General features: G+C 41.7%; 1 protein-coding gene across 2 annotated transcripts in view; it reads right to left on the reverse strand.

The window, feature by feature from the left end:
* FBXL13 (F-box and leucine rich repeat protein 13) overlaps positions 1-15620 on the reverse strand; it is a 214883-nt gene extending 199263 nt beyond the window's left edge. For both annotated transcript variants that reach the window (XM_058725326.1, XM_058725325.1), the window contains exons 1-2: positions 15259-15620; positions 32-135 (exon numbers count right to left, since the gene is read on the reverse strand). In XM_058725326.1, coding sequence (XP_058581309.1) covers positions 32-135; positions 15259-15333 — 179 coding nt within the window. In that variant the 5' untranslated portion in view covers positions 15334-15620. The remainder of the gene's footprint in view (positions 1-31; positions 136-15258) is intronic.
* Between the last annotated feature and the right edge of the window lie 13 nt (positions 15621-15633).

The following is a 15633-nucleotide window of genomic DNA, read 5'->3' on the forward strand; positions in this document are numbered from 1 at the left end:
TCTCCCTACCATAAAGCAAAACAATACTCACCAGAGAAGACTTTCGAGACCATTTTCCATTATAGTAATGATCATTTTCTGTAAATATTTCAGCGGATCCTCAGGACATGTAGTAAGTAGGCCACATAACAGAGCCTAGGGAAAATGAAACAGAATCACTCTTTCTGGATGTGCATGTTCTTTTTTTTTTTTTTTTTAACATTTATTTATTTTGAAAGACGGAGACAGAGCACTAGTGGGGGAGGGGCAAAGAGGGGTGGGGGAGACACTGAATCTAAAATTTTTTTTTTCAACGTTTTTTATTTATTTTTGGGACAGAGAGAGACAGAGCATGAACGGGGGAGGGGCAGAGAGAGAGGGAGACACAGAATCGGAAACAGGCTCCAGGCTCCGAGCCATCAGCCCAGAGCCTGACGCGGGGCTCGAACTCACGGACCGCGAGATCGTGACCTGGCTGAAGTCGGACGCTTAACCGACTGCGCCACCCAGGCGCCCCGAGACACAGAATCTAAACCAAGCTCCAGGCTCTGAGCCATCAGCACAGAGCTGGATGTGGGGCTCGAACCAACAAACTGTGAGACCATGACCTAAGTCAAAGTTGGACACTTAATCAACTGAGCCCCCCAGGCACCCCTGGATGTGCGTGTTCTTACTAAGCAACAAATAGGTTTCTCTCCTACAATTACAGAATCAAATCAAGTGATAGGTTTTTTTTTAAATATATTTTTATTTATTTTTGAGAAAGAGAGCAAGAGGTGGGAAGGGGTAGAGAGAGAAGGGGATAGAGGACCAAAGCAGACTCTTTTCTACCAGTAGAGAGCCAGATGTGAGGGTCAAACTCACAAACCATGAGATCATGACCTGAGCTGAAGTGAAATGCTCAACCAACTGAGCCACCTAGGCACCCCAATGTGACAGTTTTTTAAACTTTTTTTTTTTTCAACGTTTTTTATTTATTTTTGGGACAGAGAGAGACAGAGCATGAACGGGGGAGGGGCAGAGAGAGGGAGACACAGAATCAGAAACAGGCTCCAGGCTCCGAGCCATCAGCCCAGAGCCTGACGCGGGGCTCGAACTCACGGACCGCGAGATCGTGACCTGGCTGAAGTCGGACGCTTAACCGACTGCGCCACCCAGGCGCCCCGACAGTTTTTTAAATAAGCGTACCTTATAGACACTCCTTTATTTATCCAGTGTTCATATTTTGTTAAAAGTCTAACAAATGAAGTTTCACCTTTACTACTTAAAAAAAAATCCATTGTAAATGACACAATGGAGTTGCTGCTCAGTGTTTTACATTCGATGGGCGGTATTTTGGAGTCAAATTGAAGACACAGTTGTGATATTTTGGTCAGTGGTGTCTACCCCTTTTTAGTATGAAGTCCTCCTTTTTAACGTCAAAAATCTCCTCAGACCCAACCACAAAAGTTATTGAGAAAATCCACCCTCAAAATCTATTACAAATTCAAAGAGTCTTTTTAAAAAATTTGTATTTTATCATTCACAACATCTACAGAACATATATTTGAAAAATTATAGCTTATGGGGCCCCTGGCTGGCTCATTTGGAAAAGCATGTGACTCTTGATCTTGGAGTTGTGAGTTCAAGCCCCACGTTGGGTGTAGAGATTACTTAAATAAATAAAACTTAAAAAAGAAAGAGAGAGAGAGAGAGAGAGAGAGAGAGAGAGAGAGAGAGAAAGAAAGAAAGAAAGAAAGAAAGAAAGAAAGAAAGAAAGAAAGAAAGAAAGAAAGAAAAAGAAAGAGAAAGAAAGAAAAAGAAAGAAGAAAGCAAGCAAGCTTGTAGCATAGTTCACAAAGGTGGGAAACAAATGGCTTACTGGATCTGGATATTTAAAGTACATATATGAGGGGCGCCTGTGTGGCTCAGTTGGTTAAGCGTCCGACTTCGGCTCAGGTCATGATCTTGGGTTTGTGGGTTTGAACCCACGTCGGGTTCTGTGCTGACAGCTCAGAGCCCGCAGCCTCCTTCAGATTCTGTGTCTCCCTTTCTCTCTGCACCTCCCACACTCGCATTCTGTCTCTCTCTCTCTCCAAAATAAATAAACATTAAAAAAAAAAAATTAAAGTACATATATGAACTCAGAAAGCTGTTGCCATCTTACTTTCTGCATTGAGTTTTCCCAAAATGGAGAATATTTCTCCATTTGAGGCAGAGAAAACAGTTTACAGCACACATCCCACAGAAACCACCTGGAATCCTCCTTAGACATTTCTCTTTGCCATTTTGGTTCACTGCCTGCAGGCAGGGTCTAGTGTGCATGGGGCAGGACTGGGGGTGGAGGTGGAGAGGCCGTTCTTTTACAGAGGGCCTATTCTCACTGGCTTTTTTCCTGCTCACTCACTTGTGAACAAAGTAATTTCACCCACTGGGTCATGCAGGGATCTTCCCACCTCCATGGACCAAGTGTCAGCAGATCCAGGCCTGGAAGTCCTGCCTTAGTCTCTTAGCAGTTCTCATAGTGTTCTTCCAGAAGGAAGAAATTGGATAATTTCCCCTGACTGGACCCTGCACAACATAGTTCTCCCTTTGCAATTAGCTCCATGTCCCCCTTTTAGTGTGCAGGCTGCAGGCTGAGAACCCAGCCCTCAAGACTACGGCAAAGTGGTTAGACCTACATGTCTCTCCTTCTCCAGCTCTGCCTCCTGACCGAGCCCCACCCCAGATGTTCACAGTGAGCACTTAGCCATCTGCTGACTGACTTCTTTCTCCCCTAGACCTACAGAATATAATTGCACAGGAGGTCAGTGATTCTCACCACAGTTGCAAGATGGATATGAATAGCATTCTGTTACCCAAGGCCGGAAGTCTTCTATTACGTGGTAGCCAGACTTCAGACAGCTCCCTGAATAATCCCATGAAAGGCCCATCTGCTTTCTGGCACTCTGTGCCTGAGTCCCCAGAGTGCTGAGTTTCTCCATTCCCCACTTACCACATCCTGCATTCCATTCTGGCACCCTGAGGATATCTGCATTGGAATCACCTGGGGAGTGAATTGGTCTCTGAAGATGGGGCCTGGGAAGCTGCATTTTGATGAGCTCCCCAGGTGATTTCTCTACACACTGAAGTCTGAGCATTGGTGCCTTGAGGTGATTTTTAAGAAAGTTGGGATCTGATTAATGAATACAAGAAATTACTTCTTTATATTTCTAAGTTCCACAGATTAGGAAACTACTTCTGAAAAGTTATCTTGCAGAAGTCAAATCAAGTTGAGAGGAAAAGTCTCTGGAATGATAATAAAGGCATATGGAACTAGCATAGTTCAAATGTTCACTTTTTGCACAAGATATCTCATTGTTCAGTTTCCCACTGGGCAAAATAAAATAGGCTAAGGCTTTATATATTAATGTGTAAACAGCATATAGCTATCTGCCAATAAGAAAACATAATTAGTGAATCACTAGTTTTTCCGCCCAATGAAAATAAAAATTGCAAAACCATTAGTTTTGCAGAGGCAAAATTATGCAAAATTCCCACAAGATGAATGTTTGGCTGTCAAAAACACATTAATTATTATTAATTAGCAATTATTATTGCTAGGTTTCTAAGTAAAAACTTACACAATCAAGGACAAAAAACACCATGACTTAAAAAGATCTAAATTGGCTTTCTGAAGCTTGTATTTTCACAAAATAATTGTGCAATCTTCCACTTGCTTTTGGCTCTGTCTCTCTAACTCAGTCCCCAGTCTTTCTCAAATATTCTGAAAGATGTATGGGGACTGATGACAAACATGGGTTTATCCAGGACCATTGTTTCTACTCCTTTCAACTACCATCCATCTTTCCAGGAGCAAGATAATGCAGTGCTTGGGTTCCACTAGCTGTAAATTCTGGATCTGCAATCTCCCAGTGGGGAAGCTCTGACAATTACTTCTCTGTTCTTATTTCCTTCCCTATACATATCATAAAGGTACACATATCATAGGTCTATCATGAGAATTAAATGAGCTAATATATGAAAAGTATTTTGAATAGTTTCTAGTATAAAATAAACACTCCATAGATGATCATGGTAACAAGCCATTCACTGATAATCATCACCTCCTGTAGAGCCAAATACTTGACCAAAGAGAAAAGAAATTCAAAACTATTCCCTTGTACCATTCAGAGGCCAGTGTGATGACAGAGAGATTGACTTTATACCAAGCCTGATGGAAGAGATTAGAACAAATACATTTGGGGGAAAGGATTAGGAGAGAGAACTTGATAGAACAATAGTTTAAATATAAATAGCAAAGTAGTAATTATCTATGAGACACTTAGATACTCAAGGGAGCAAGACTTATTTGACTTTCCAGATACTGCAGATAAATATAGTAAAATATACTAAGGGCCTAAGTAGCAATGCAAAAATCAATTGCTTCCCCAGTACAGAGATAAAGTGATTACAAAAGCCTTGTGAGGCCCTGGGCAGTGGGAGAAACTTCCAGGTAGCAAGTACTGAGCAGATGGTTTGCAAATAGGGTCTTTCTCTTGGCAAGAGCAACACCTCAGGGGCAGAGACCAGTTTGGCTGGAGTAAAGGGTTCTGATGAGAGAGAAGCAGACATAGCCAGAATTTTATACTGGGACCTGGGACAGGGTCTTCCTCTCTCCTCTAGACTCCTCTAGGCCATTCAGAAGCAAACCCCAGCAAGACCAGTCACATGGCCAAATGTCGCAGACAGCCAAACATCAGAGAGTCACAGTTCATTTTGCTTCCCAAAATCCCACTAGAGTTGACCTTGACTTTTAGAGGTTATGTTCTTATTTCTGGATTTCACAGATGAGGCAAAGTAGGGTCAGGTGGTACATAAAGTGAGAAGGTTTTTAAACTACAAACACAGGGCTCCTCCCGTGCCCATAGCATTGCACTCATGCAAAATTGTTTGCATGTATATTTTGCTCCAGAACTCGAGGGGTTTTTTCACGTTAACTATCTGGAAATATTTATTTATTTATTTATTTATTTATTTATTTATTTAATCATTCATTCATTCATTTATTATTTGGTTGTTCCCTTATTCATTTTTTTTTATTATTTTAAAGAGAGAGAGTGCATGCTGAGAACATGTTCAGGGAAGGGAGGGGGAGAGAAAAGAGAGAGAGAGAGAGAGAAAGAATCTTAAGCAGGCTCCACACCCAGCGCATAGCCCCACATGGGGCTCTATCCCAGGACCCTGGGATCATAACCTGAGCCGAAATCAAGAGTCAGACCCTTAAACTGACTGAGCCACCCATGCTCCCCTTGAAATATTTTATTTTTATGCAAACTAGAAAGACATTCTTCTTTTAAATTAATGGTAGAAAAATCAACATACAGTTTTCACCTTATTTGTTTTAGATGAGATTGCTTTTATTTTTATTTATTTATGTATTTTTAATTTTTCATTTAATTTTTAGAGAAAGAGAGAGAGAGCATGTATGTACATGAGTGGGGAAAGGGTGGGGGGGGGGAGAGAGAGAGAGAGAGAGAGAGAGAGAGAGAGAGAGAGAGAGAGAGAATCTTAAGCAGACTCCATGTCCAGTGGGGACCCCCACATGGGGCTTGATCCCACGACCCTGGGATCATGACCTGAGCCAAAATCTAGAGACTGACATTCAACCAACTGAGTCACTCAGGCACCCCAAGATGAGACTGCTTTAAAAAATGCAATGCCAGGGGCGCCTGGGTGACTCAGTCGGTTGAGCGTCGGACTTTGGCTCAGGTCACAATCTCGCAGTTTGTGGGTCTGAGCCCCACATCAGGCTCTCTGCTGTCAGCGCAGAGCCCGCTTCAAATCTGTCTCCCTCTCTCTCTGCCCATCCCCCATTCTCTCTCTCTCTCTAAAATAAACATTAAAAAATAAAAATAAATAAAAATGCAATGTCAGAATCACACAGTTACAGAAACCCCTTTTCTTAGGAATAAGGTTTAAGTCTCTGTTCAAAGTCGCTTCTAGCTCCCTCCCCTTGCAAACAAGCTCCAAGTGACATCTCACAAATTCTTGCCATCCCATTATGGTAGAAATGGAGTTGGTATGCTATTGGGTCATTGGAGGGGAACTCTTAATCAGTTTCTACAGAAGTTACTAAGTTAACAATTTGAGAACAAAAGAGTTTCTGTGTCTTCTTGACATTTAAGTAGAAGGTGTCAATTTTTTATTTTAGAAACTCTATAATTCAAAGTATACTGAAGATTATTTAAAAGGGTCAGCTGGCTTCAGCCATTCAGGAGGAACATCAGCGAGAGAAGATGTCCCTCAACACTAGAACCTAAGGGGTTTTAAGGCAGGTGGGACATGTGAGGAGACCCAGTCTCCGTGAGGTGAGAGCAAGACAATGGACTGTGATACCTGCTGGTGGTCACCAGCTGTTTAATCCCTAAATAAGTAAACTGTTACTGGAGAAATAATCATTGTATACTTTTTGGTTATTTAAGTGTTCCACAAATTTGCCTCTGGAACTGCATCTGTGAGTTGGCTGACTGGGCTAAGGGAACGCAGCAAACAACTGCCCTCAAAAGATATGTCTATCCCCAAGGTCCAGTAAAAGGAGTTAATATATCAGTTCCTTCTCTCCTGCATTGGCTGGCGGTCTCTTGCTCCATATTCAATAATTCCTGATTCTTGCATCTCTAGTAAATATTTGCAGCAATTAGTTCCTAAAAAAAATCCCCAGGGGTGCCTGGGTGGCTCAGTCAGTTGAGGATCCGACTTCAGCTTAGGTCATGATCTCACAGTTCGTGAGTTCCAGCCCCTCATCAGGCTCTGTGCTGACAGCTTAGAGCCTGGAGCCTGCTTTGAGTTCTGTGTCTCCCTTTCTCTCTGCTCCTCCCCTGTTCACACTCTGTCTCTATCTCTCAAAAATAAATAAACTAAAAAAAAAAAAAAAAAAAAAAAAATCCCCAGTAACAGAATCTATGTAATTTAGAAATAAATGCAATATTTTCAAAATACAAACTGGAAGCTATCATGAAAGAAATATAAAGCATAAAAGATGAATAAAAATCATAAAAATAAAAAAAAACACTTATTTCTAAAAATAGAAAACTTTGCAAAAAAATTTTTGATTTGTAACTTAAATACGCCCTCTGCTGGGAATATCTAGTTTTGCAAACTAAATGTTAAACCGAAATCTGAGCTAACAATTTGAAGAGCACTTTTCTGCTCTTGGAGACAATTGCTATGTACAGCTGTTTACTAATTTGGTAGACACTATACCCATAGTATCTCACCCATCCTGGGACCATGCTGACTTCTGCCTAGTAGAAAATTGAAGAAGAAATGGATTTCTAAATATTATTGACAATGTTGGGGCCACCGGGTGGCTCAGTCAGTTGAGTATCCGACTTCGGCTCACGTCATGACCTCACGGTCTGTGGGTTCGAGCCCCGCATCGGGTTCTGTACTGACAGCTCAGAACCTGTGTTCTGGTTCTGTGTCTCCCTCCCTTTCTTTCCTTCCCCGCTTGTGCTCTCTCTCTCTCGCTCTCCCAGAAATAATAAGGCTTCATTGTGTATTGCTATCTTAATAACTTTTAAAATACAAATGTCTTTTGTAAGGAATATTTCCAAGGAAGGAGATTCCAACAGTAGTGGGATGAAGTATTTCAGAATTCTAAGAACTATCTCAGAGACAGAATCTAGTGAGTGAGAAATCAGAAGACAATACTCAGTTTTCCCACAATTCTATCTAGGTGCAGGCTCTGAGTGTCCACATGCAGATGTTTTTTAAAAACATGGAATTTCTAAAATATATTTTTCCTGAATTAAAAATAGTATATAGCGAGTAAATCTCTTATTGCACAGATTTCCAAGTATTTGATCAATTAGTTCATTTACTTCAAACCTAAAATTAAAGTTTACAAAGTACTTGACTCCATGGTCTAAAAAAACAAAACCCACAGCCATTCTGTATCTCGATGTTTGTACCTCTTGCACAAACAATACATGTAGGTTTGCATGGAAGCCATATTAGATACTGGTTGCCCATGAGGGAAAGAAAAGACACATGAGAACATGAACCATGAAGGAAAAGATCATTTTCCTGACAGAACTATGGTGATTGGTCACAGTGATTTCAAATACTTTTTTTTTTAGTCAGAAAAAAAAAATCTTAAAAAAAAACAAAACAACCTCATGGGAATCCCAAAATATATCCAGATAAAAGCAGAGCTGCTCTTTGATGTTGTAGGGTGAGTGTATAAGGGGAAGAAGACGAGCTCTCTTCTTCCCGATGCCCTTTCTCCAGCTATACAGCGTTCCTTGTAGGAGTCGTTAGAACCCTGGGATTCTGCTAACAGAAAACAAAACCAAACCTTTGGAAATCTGTCAGTATGCAATTAGGCACACACAGGGCTATCTGGAAACCGAATCTGAGGAAGAGGGTTTTATGACAGTACTAGCTGGGACAGAGACTGGCCCATCTAGGAAATGGGGTGTCCAGGAGACCTCATGTACGTGGCCAGAGGCAAAAGGGCGCTCAATCCAGGGAGACCAGACGCAGGTCTGCAACAGGCCAACCAGCTGTACCTGGGATGAGAAACCAGCACTTCCCAGTAATAAATGCTTTTATGCTCCCTGTGTTTTCTTTATTGCTTTCTAGTTTATTTGCTAATAGTATGGGAAAGCAAAAAAAGGGGCATTTTTACTACAGTTAGACCAGCATTTCAGTTAATATATGAACATTTTTTTCTGACTATAAAAATAACATGTTATCTATGCAATTTGGAAAATTCAGAGAAAATACAAAGAAGAAAATACAACTCAACCATCATCCTGCCGACCAGAAATAACCTCTAAGAAAAATTTTAGTTTCTTTCCTCAGTGCATATATTTTTAACAAATTAAATTTTAAAATGATAATTGTACAAATTAAAATCAGGATTATATATTGTTGTATATTCTTTTTTTTTTTTTGTATATCTTTTTTTTTCCTTGGCTGGTCATTATGTTGTGAACATTTTTCCATGTCTCCCCAAAATTCTCAAACCATCATGTACTGAGGTTGGTTGATAATCTATTGCAAAAAATAGTACCGGGGTGCCTGGGTGGCTCTGTTGGTTAAATGTCTGACTTCGGCTCAGGTCATGATCTCACGATCTGTGAGTTTGAGCCTTGCATCAGGCTCTGTGCTGACAGCTCAGAGCCTGGAGCCTGGTTCAGATTCTATGTCTCTCTCTCTCTCTCTCTCAAAAATAAAGATTAAAAAAATTTTTTTAAAAGAAGAAGAAAAAAAGTAGTACCATAAATGTTTAATAATTTCTAAATGGTTGGCCATTTGGGTTATTTCTAACTTTTTCCCAGTATTAAAAATTATAGGATATAATATTAATTTTTATTAATAATGATGAAATGTACATATCTTCATCTCTATTTTTTCAGGATAGATTTCTAGAAGAATATAGAATCAGAAGGTGCGTCTTGAAGCTCTTCATACATATCTCAAAATTGCTTTCTAAAAACGTCTTATCAATTTACACTCTTATTAACAGCCAATGTGAGTGTCCATTTTACCTTGCCAACACAGAGAATAATAAAATTTTTGATTTGACAGGTGGAAAACAGTAATTCATTTCATCTACATTTTGTTTTTGTCAGTGGGGTTAATTTTCTTACATTTACTAGCCACTATGGGCTAATTGTGTTCCCTCAAAATTCATGTCTTCGTTGTGATGATATTTGGAGATGGGGCCTTTGGGTGGTAATTAGGGTTAGATAAGGTTGTGAGAGTTGGGTCCTCATGATGGGATTAGCACTGTTATAAAAAGAGACACCAGACAACTTGCTCTCTGTCTCTGCCATGTGAAGACACAGTGAGAAGACAGCCACCTGCAAGCCAGGATGAAGGCCATCACCAGAACCTCACCATGCTGGCACACTGGTCTCAGACTTTCAGCCTCCAAAACTGTGAGAAAACAAAGTTCTGTGGTTTAAGCCACCCAGTGTAATGGTACTTTGTTATGGCAGCCCAAGCAGACAAAGACACTAGCCATCTTTGATTTTGCATACACTTTACTTGTCCTTTATTGGGACAGACTTCATTTAGATAGGATTAGGGAGGCAGATATATCAGTGTCCAAAGAGAGAACCCCAAAGGAATGATAAATTCAGAAAGACAGAAGCAAGGCCACTTGTTGAATCTCCATTCATGTCCCCCAGTCTCCCCTAGAGACCTTCTCAGCTACAGGTATAGAGCGTTTTGTGATTTAAAACAAATAAGTCATTCCAACAGTTAGTCCATGACCTAGTCTCCTAGTCCATTAGGGCTTCTGTAATACAACACCATAGATTGGGTGACTTACAAACAACAGAAATTTATTTCTAGAGGCTGGGAAGTCCAAGATCAAAGTACAAGAAGATCCTGTGCCTGGTGATAGCTGATTCCTGGTTCACAGACGGCCATCTTCTCATAGTGCCCTCACATCATAGGTGGGCAAGGGATTTCTGTGGGGCATCTGTTATAAGGGAACTGATCCCACTCATGAGGGCTCTGCCTCATGACTTAATCACCAACAAAGTCCCCACCTCCAAATACTATCACATGGAACATTAGGTTTCAACAGATGAATTTGGGGAGACCCAACATTCAGTTGATAGAATGCTCTCATCACTTCTTTCATTTTCACAATAAAATCTAATTATGGTGATTCTTGAAGATTTGAACCTAGACATCAATTTCCTTTCGTGTATGTGAGAATAGCTGTCCTATGTGTGACCCCACTGATCGTTGTAAGTCACCAAGCTGACTGGCCATTATAGCCCCTCTACCCTCACTGTGCCACTCAGACTCTCCCTGAAGTTCCAGAAGCTTTGAGCTCTTGAAAAGAACAAACTTACTTAGAGACACAGTGATCACTTCTGGGTCAGGGGTAATTTTCCTTGATTTATTAAATATGTAAATATATTCTAGACCTGCATTGTCCAATATAGTAGCTACTATTTATACATGGCTACTGAGTACTTCAGACATGGTGGTCCAAATTGAGATGGGACGTAAGTGTAAAATACACATCCAATTCTAAGACATAATGTGATTTCACATTGAGTCCATGTTGAAATGATAATATTCTGGACAGATTGTTTTTCTAAAATATATTAAAATTAACTTCACCGGGGCTAGCTCAGTCAGCTGAGGGTCTGACTTCAGCGCAGGTCAGGATCCCACAGTTTGTGGGTCGAGCCCTGCATCAGGCTCTCTGCTGTCAGGGCGGAGCTTGCTTCAGATCCTCTGTCCCAGCTCTCTCTGCACCTCTTCCACTCACAATCACTCTCAAAAATAAATAAGCATTAACAATTTTTTACATTAACTTCACCTATTTATTTTTATTTCTTTAATGTATGTATTTATAGGACACCCAAATAGACAAATGCACAGAGAATGCAGGAGAAAAGTTTGGGCTAGAAACAGCTTCAAATTCACAGCTGCAAGTGGCTAAAGCCATTGAGGTATTTTCTACTAACACATGGTAGATGCCCAGCAAATATTTGCTGATGGAATGGTCTAATTGTACACTCCTTAGCTTACCACACTTACCATCCCCTAAGAAAAAAAGGCTGGCTGGTGTCAAGAGCCTAATCTGTTGCTCAAAAAAAATAAGTTACCTAATGAACTTGAATTGAACATACCTGGTTCTCTTTAGAAACATTTGCTCTTAGAACTGAGCCACCATACTGTGCGGGCGTCCAAGCAGCTCATGAAGAGGCCCATATGGAGAAACCAAGCCTCCCGGCTCACAGACATAGCTGAACTCCCAGCCAACACCCAGCACCAGCTGGCCAGGCATGTGAGCAAACCATCTTAAAAGTGGATCTTAGAGGACATGCTTCAATACCGTTGACTTGGGACCTTGCTGGCAGGGGATGACTTCTTATCTACTGCCTTGATAACTTCAAGGGCCATCATTGTCTCATGTCCCACAGCAATAATGGCTTGGAGGCAGGTAATCAGAGAAAGTCTCTATGCCCATGGGCTTGCTGGGGATAGTCTGCACAGTGGCAAACACACACACACACACACACACACACACACACACACACATTAAATTAAATTAAATTAAATTAAATTAAATTAAATTAAATTAAATTAAAAAATAAAAGTGGACCTTTAACCCCTGTCCATCACCCCAGATGGTACCACATGGAGCAGAGAAAAACTGAAAAACCTTATCAGAATTCAGATTTTTGAGCAAACAAAATGATTCCTGCTGTTTTAAGTCACTAAGTTTTATAGTTGTATTACATAGCAATGGATAATTGATACAACAAATAGAAAATGACTATACAGCCAAATGAAACCTATTATTCCATCCATCCCTAGCTACATACATTATGAGAAAAAACACCCAGCCATTACTCTCTTGTAACTTCTTATTATAGAAAACTTCAAACACAGAGAAAGTAAACAAGAGTATAATGAACCCCTGTGTACCCATAACCCAGTTTCAACAATCACCCCATTCCATGAGACTTCTAAGTTGTTCATCTTAACAATGATTTTAAAATAACAACATATTAATGAAAGCAGGAAATGGTAGACAAAATGGATGAAAAGATGCAGAATTTTGATTGGAATGTATAAAAAAAGACTGACATTCTAAAACTGGAAAACACACTGTTTGAAATTAAAAACTCATTTGATATATTTAACAGTAGACTGGACACAGCATAAAACGGAATCAATAAACTTAAAGACAATCAGTGAAAAATATCCAAACAAGTACAAAGAGAAAAATAGGGAAAAAACAAAACAGAACAAAAAAACCAAACCTAACATATTTATGATTGGAGTCCCAGAAGGAGTAGAGAGAACTGGGTAGAAGCATTGTTTGAAATGATCCACAATTTTCTAAAACTGATGAAAACCGTCATCAATTAGAATCAGTAGCCCAGTAAGTGAAGCAGGGGTGTTGTTTTGTTTTGTTTTGTTTGTTTTGTTTGTTTTAAATCAGCTTCCATGCGAGGGTTTTCAGGGAAATGATATCCAGGTTTTATTTAGGATAGGTAGGTGAAGTTCAGAAGAGGTTAAATACACAGAGAATCCATGATACTATGTGTGTGTATATGTGTGTGTGTGTGTGTGTGTGTGTGTGTGTGTGTGTGTGTGTGTGTACACACACACACACATTCCAAAGCTTGTAGAAGATGGGTTTTGGAAAATAGCCAGTCCTGGCAAATTGGATTAGATGAATAAGCTGTGCAGGAATATAAGGCACAATGAGATTTATCCTGATAGTCTCCTGGGGTTAGTGGGTTAACCAAGTTAAGGTGGGAGTGTGAGCCCCCAGAAAACTGCTCTCCTGCGCCTATTGGTAACATGGTAGCAGAAGTGAGTGAAGGACTCCTGAGAGTCATGAGAATGTCACCTTAGGCCAAGGGCACTTCTGAGGGCCTCTTTCTTCTGGGAGCAAAGCAACCTGGTAGGCTGGTGAGCAAAGGATGCTTTCACCCAAAGGAGGAGCCAGGGATTACTCTGGCAGCTTCTGAGTCTTATGGCAAGTGGAGAGCAAAATGAGGAGAGACTATCACTTCCCTGATGTTCCCTGACCCTCAACTCAAGTCCACTTCTGCTACCTACTCCACAGCCAACCTGGACTGAGTCATCACTCTGCCCTAAATCTTAAATACAAATATTCCACTTCCTGATCCCTACCTCCTACTTTTCCAGTTCCCTCACTCAATTACTCCCTTTACACCTCTTCACTCCTTAGGAACCTTCACTTTCTGCCCATAGATCAATCTCACATCCTACTCTCATTTCCCACCCAGTTCCTTGGCCCATCAGGCACTCTGAAAAGCTTAGTTCCTTTGCCACTGCCCTTCCATACTATATGCCTGGCAAACACCTATCCTGGTTGAAATCAACTCTTATTTCTGTATCTACATGTGGTTTACTGACTGCTGCTTAAGAAAAATCACACAATGGGGAAGATGAGTACCATGCTCTCCAGATATTTTAAATATAATTGAAGTAAAACATGAATCAAACTCATCAGAAAAAAACTAAAACAATACAGATCTATATAGAACAAAAAATTAGGGTTCTCTCCTAAAACAAACATTTGCTGTCAATAGTGTTGCAATATGTTCTATGCATGCGTTATTGTTTTAACTGTAGATAGATATGGACACATAAATATATGAGTAGAGTCAATTGTAGACACTTCTGGGACAACTTGCATTTTTCCCCCTTCTTTTTAAATGTGTCTTGGAGGGCTTTTCTTTTGAAAAGGTACACATATACTTTATATACTAGCCCATTCTCTCATTCATATATAAGTTCTTTATGATTTTCACTATAATGAATATCCTTGGACAGCTTTCTGGGTACATGTGAGAGTATACCTCTAGAGTGGATCCCTAGAAATGAAATGTTTGATCAACAATATGTCTAAATTACCATCCAAAAAGGCTGTACCAAATTGCACTCCCAACTGTATAGGAGTTATTATCCCAAGCGGGCCTCTCAATACTGCCTGGTTCTTTCCTTCCCTAGCTAGACCTCTCTCCCCGTCATTCTCCACATACTTTATTTCTGCTCAAAACCCCTTCTGCAGCCTCCAACTCCACCCAAACATATAATTCTTAGCAAATATCTTACCAAATATTTGTAGAGAAAATGGAAGTCACCAGAGAACTTTCTTGGCTTCCTACCCCCAAAACTACAAAACCTATCCACCCTCTCCTGTCCTCCTTCCTCCCTTCCTGTTATAATGGTGGGGGTAGGGAACAGTCTGCTGTTTAAGGCAATCCCGGTGGTGGGGTCTTTCCCCTCACAAAGGGCCGGCTACCTTCCGTCGAGAGGTCTCTATCTTCTGCCTTCACCACTCCATTGAAACCCCAGGCTCACCGTGTGCCAAATCCACTATACCTCACCTTAGGTGGCACTATTGCCCTCTCTCTTCATAAAGCCACACTCTTCGGATATTCCTCCTCTGTTTCTAGGGCACTGCTTTCGCACTTCTCTTGTCCTCAGGCCCCTCTCGCGCCCCATGCGCCCAAACCTTAAAGTTTGGAGTTTGGGGTTTCTGCCCCGGGACCCTGTACTTTCTCCCCGAGTTAGGTCACCCATTCCCCCCTTTCAGCCACCATCACCTCCCTCTGTCCTCTCCTTTCTGATCTGTATCTTCAGCCCAGATCGCCACCCTGCTCAAGGCTAACCTCATCGTCCCATTCCGCCCCAGAATCCCTCCGCTCCCTCTGCGGCTAAACCCCAGCTCCTCCCAGATATCTTCGGTTTCTCCCCTCTGGTAACTCCGCCGCCACGTGGCTCCAGTACCTCGCAGACCTGAGGAATGTAGTTCTCTTTGAAGTAGTTCCTCAGCCGGGAGTTGGCAGTGCGTAGCGAGGCCATGACCACAGGCCCCACTGAAACTCCCCGCCTGCTCTCCGCGCCTCGCGTACCAGGCGCGGAGCCCGAGCTAAGGGCTAGCGCGTCCTGGCGTTGCCCCGGCAACCGCGGGAGAGGTGGGGGGGGAGGGGCCGGGGCTGCACCCGAAGTTCCACGCCCCTACCGCCCAGGGCAGCCGGGAGGGAGGCGGGCTTCGGCCCTGGTGGGGCGGGGCCCGGGCCGAAACGAGGGCCAGCCCGCCTCCGGACAGCGACGGACCCCAGTGCGCCCCCTGGGGGACGCGCAGTCCTTGCGGCCCTTCAC

This window comes from Neofelis nebulosa, chromosome 4 (assembly GCF_028018385.1).
Source record: "Neofelis nebulosa isolate mNeoNeb1 chromosome 4, mNeoNeb1.pri, whole genome shotgun sequence".
Taxonomy (NCBI): Eukaryota; Metazoa; Chordata; class Mammalia; order Carnivora; family Felidae; genus Neofelis; species Neofelis nebulosa.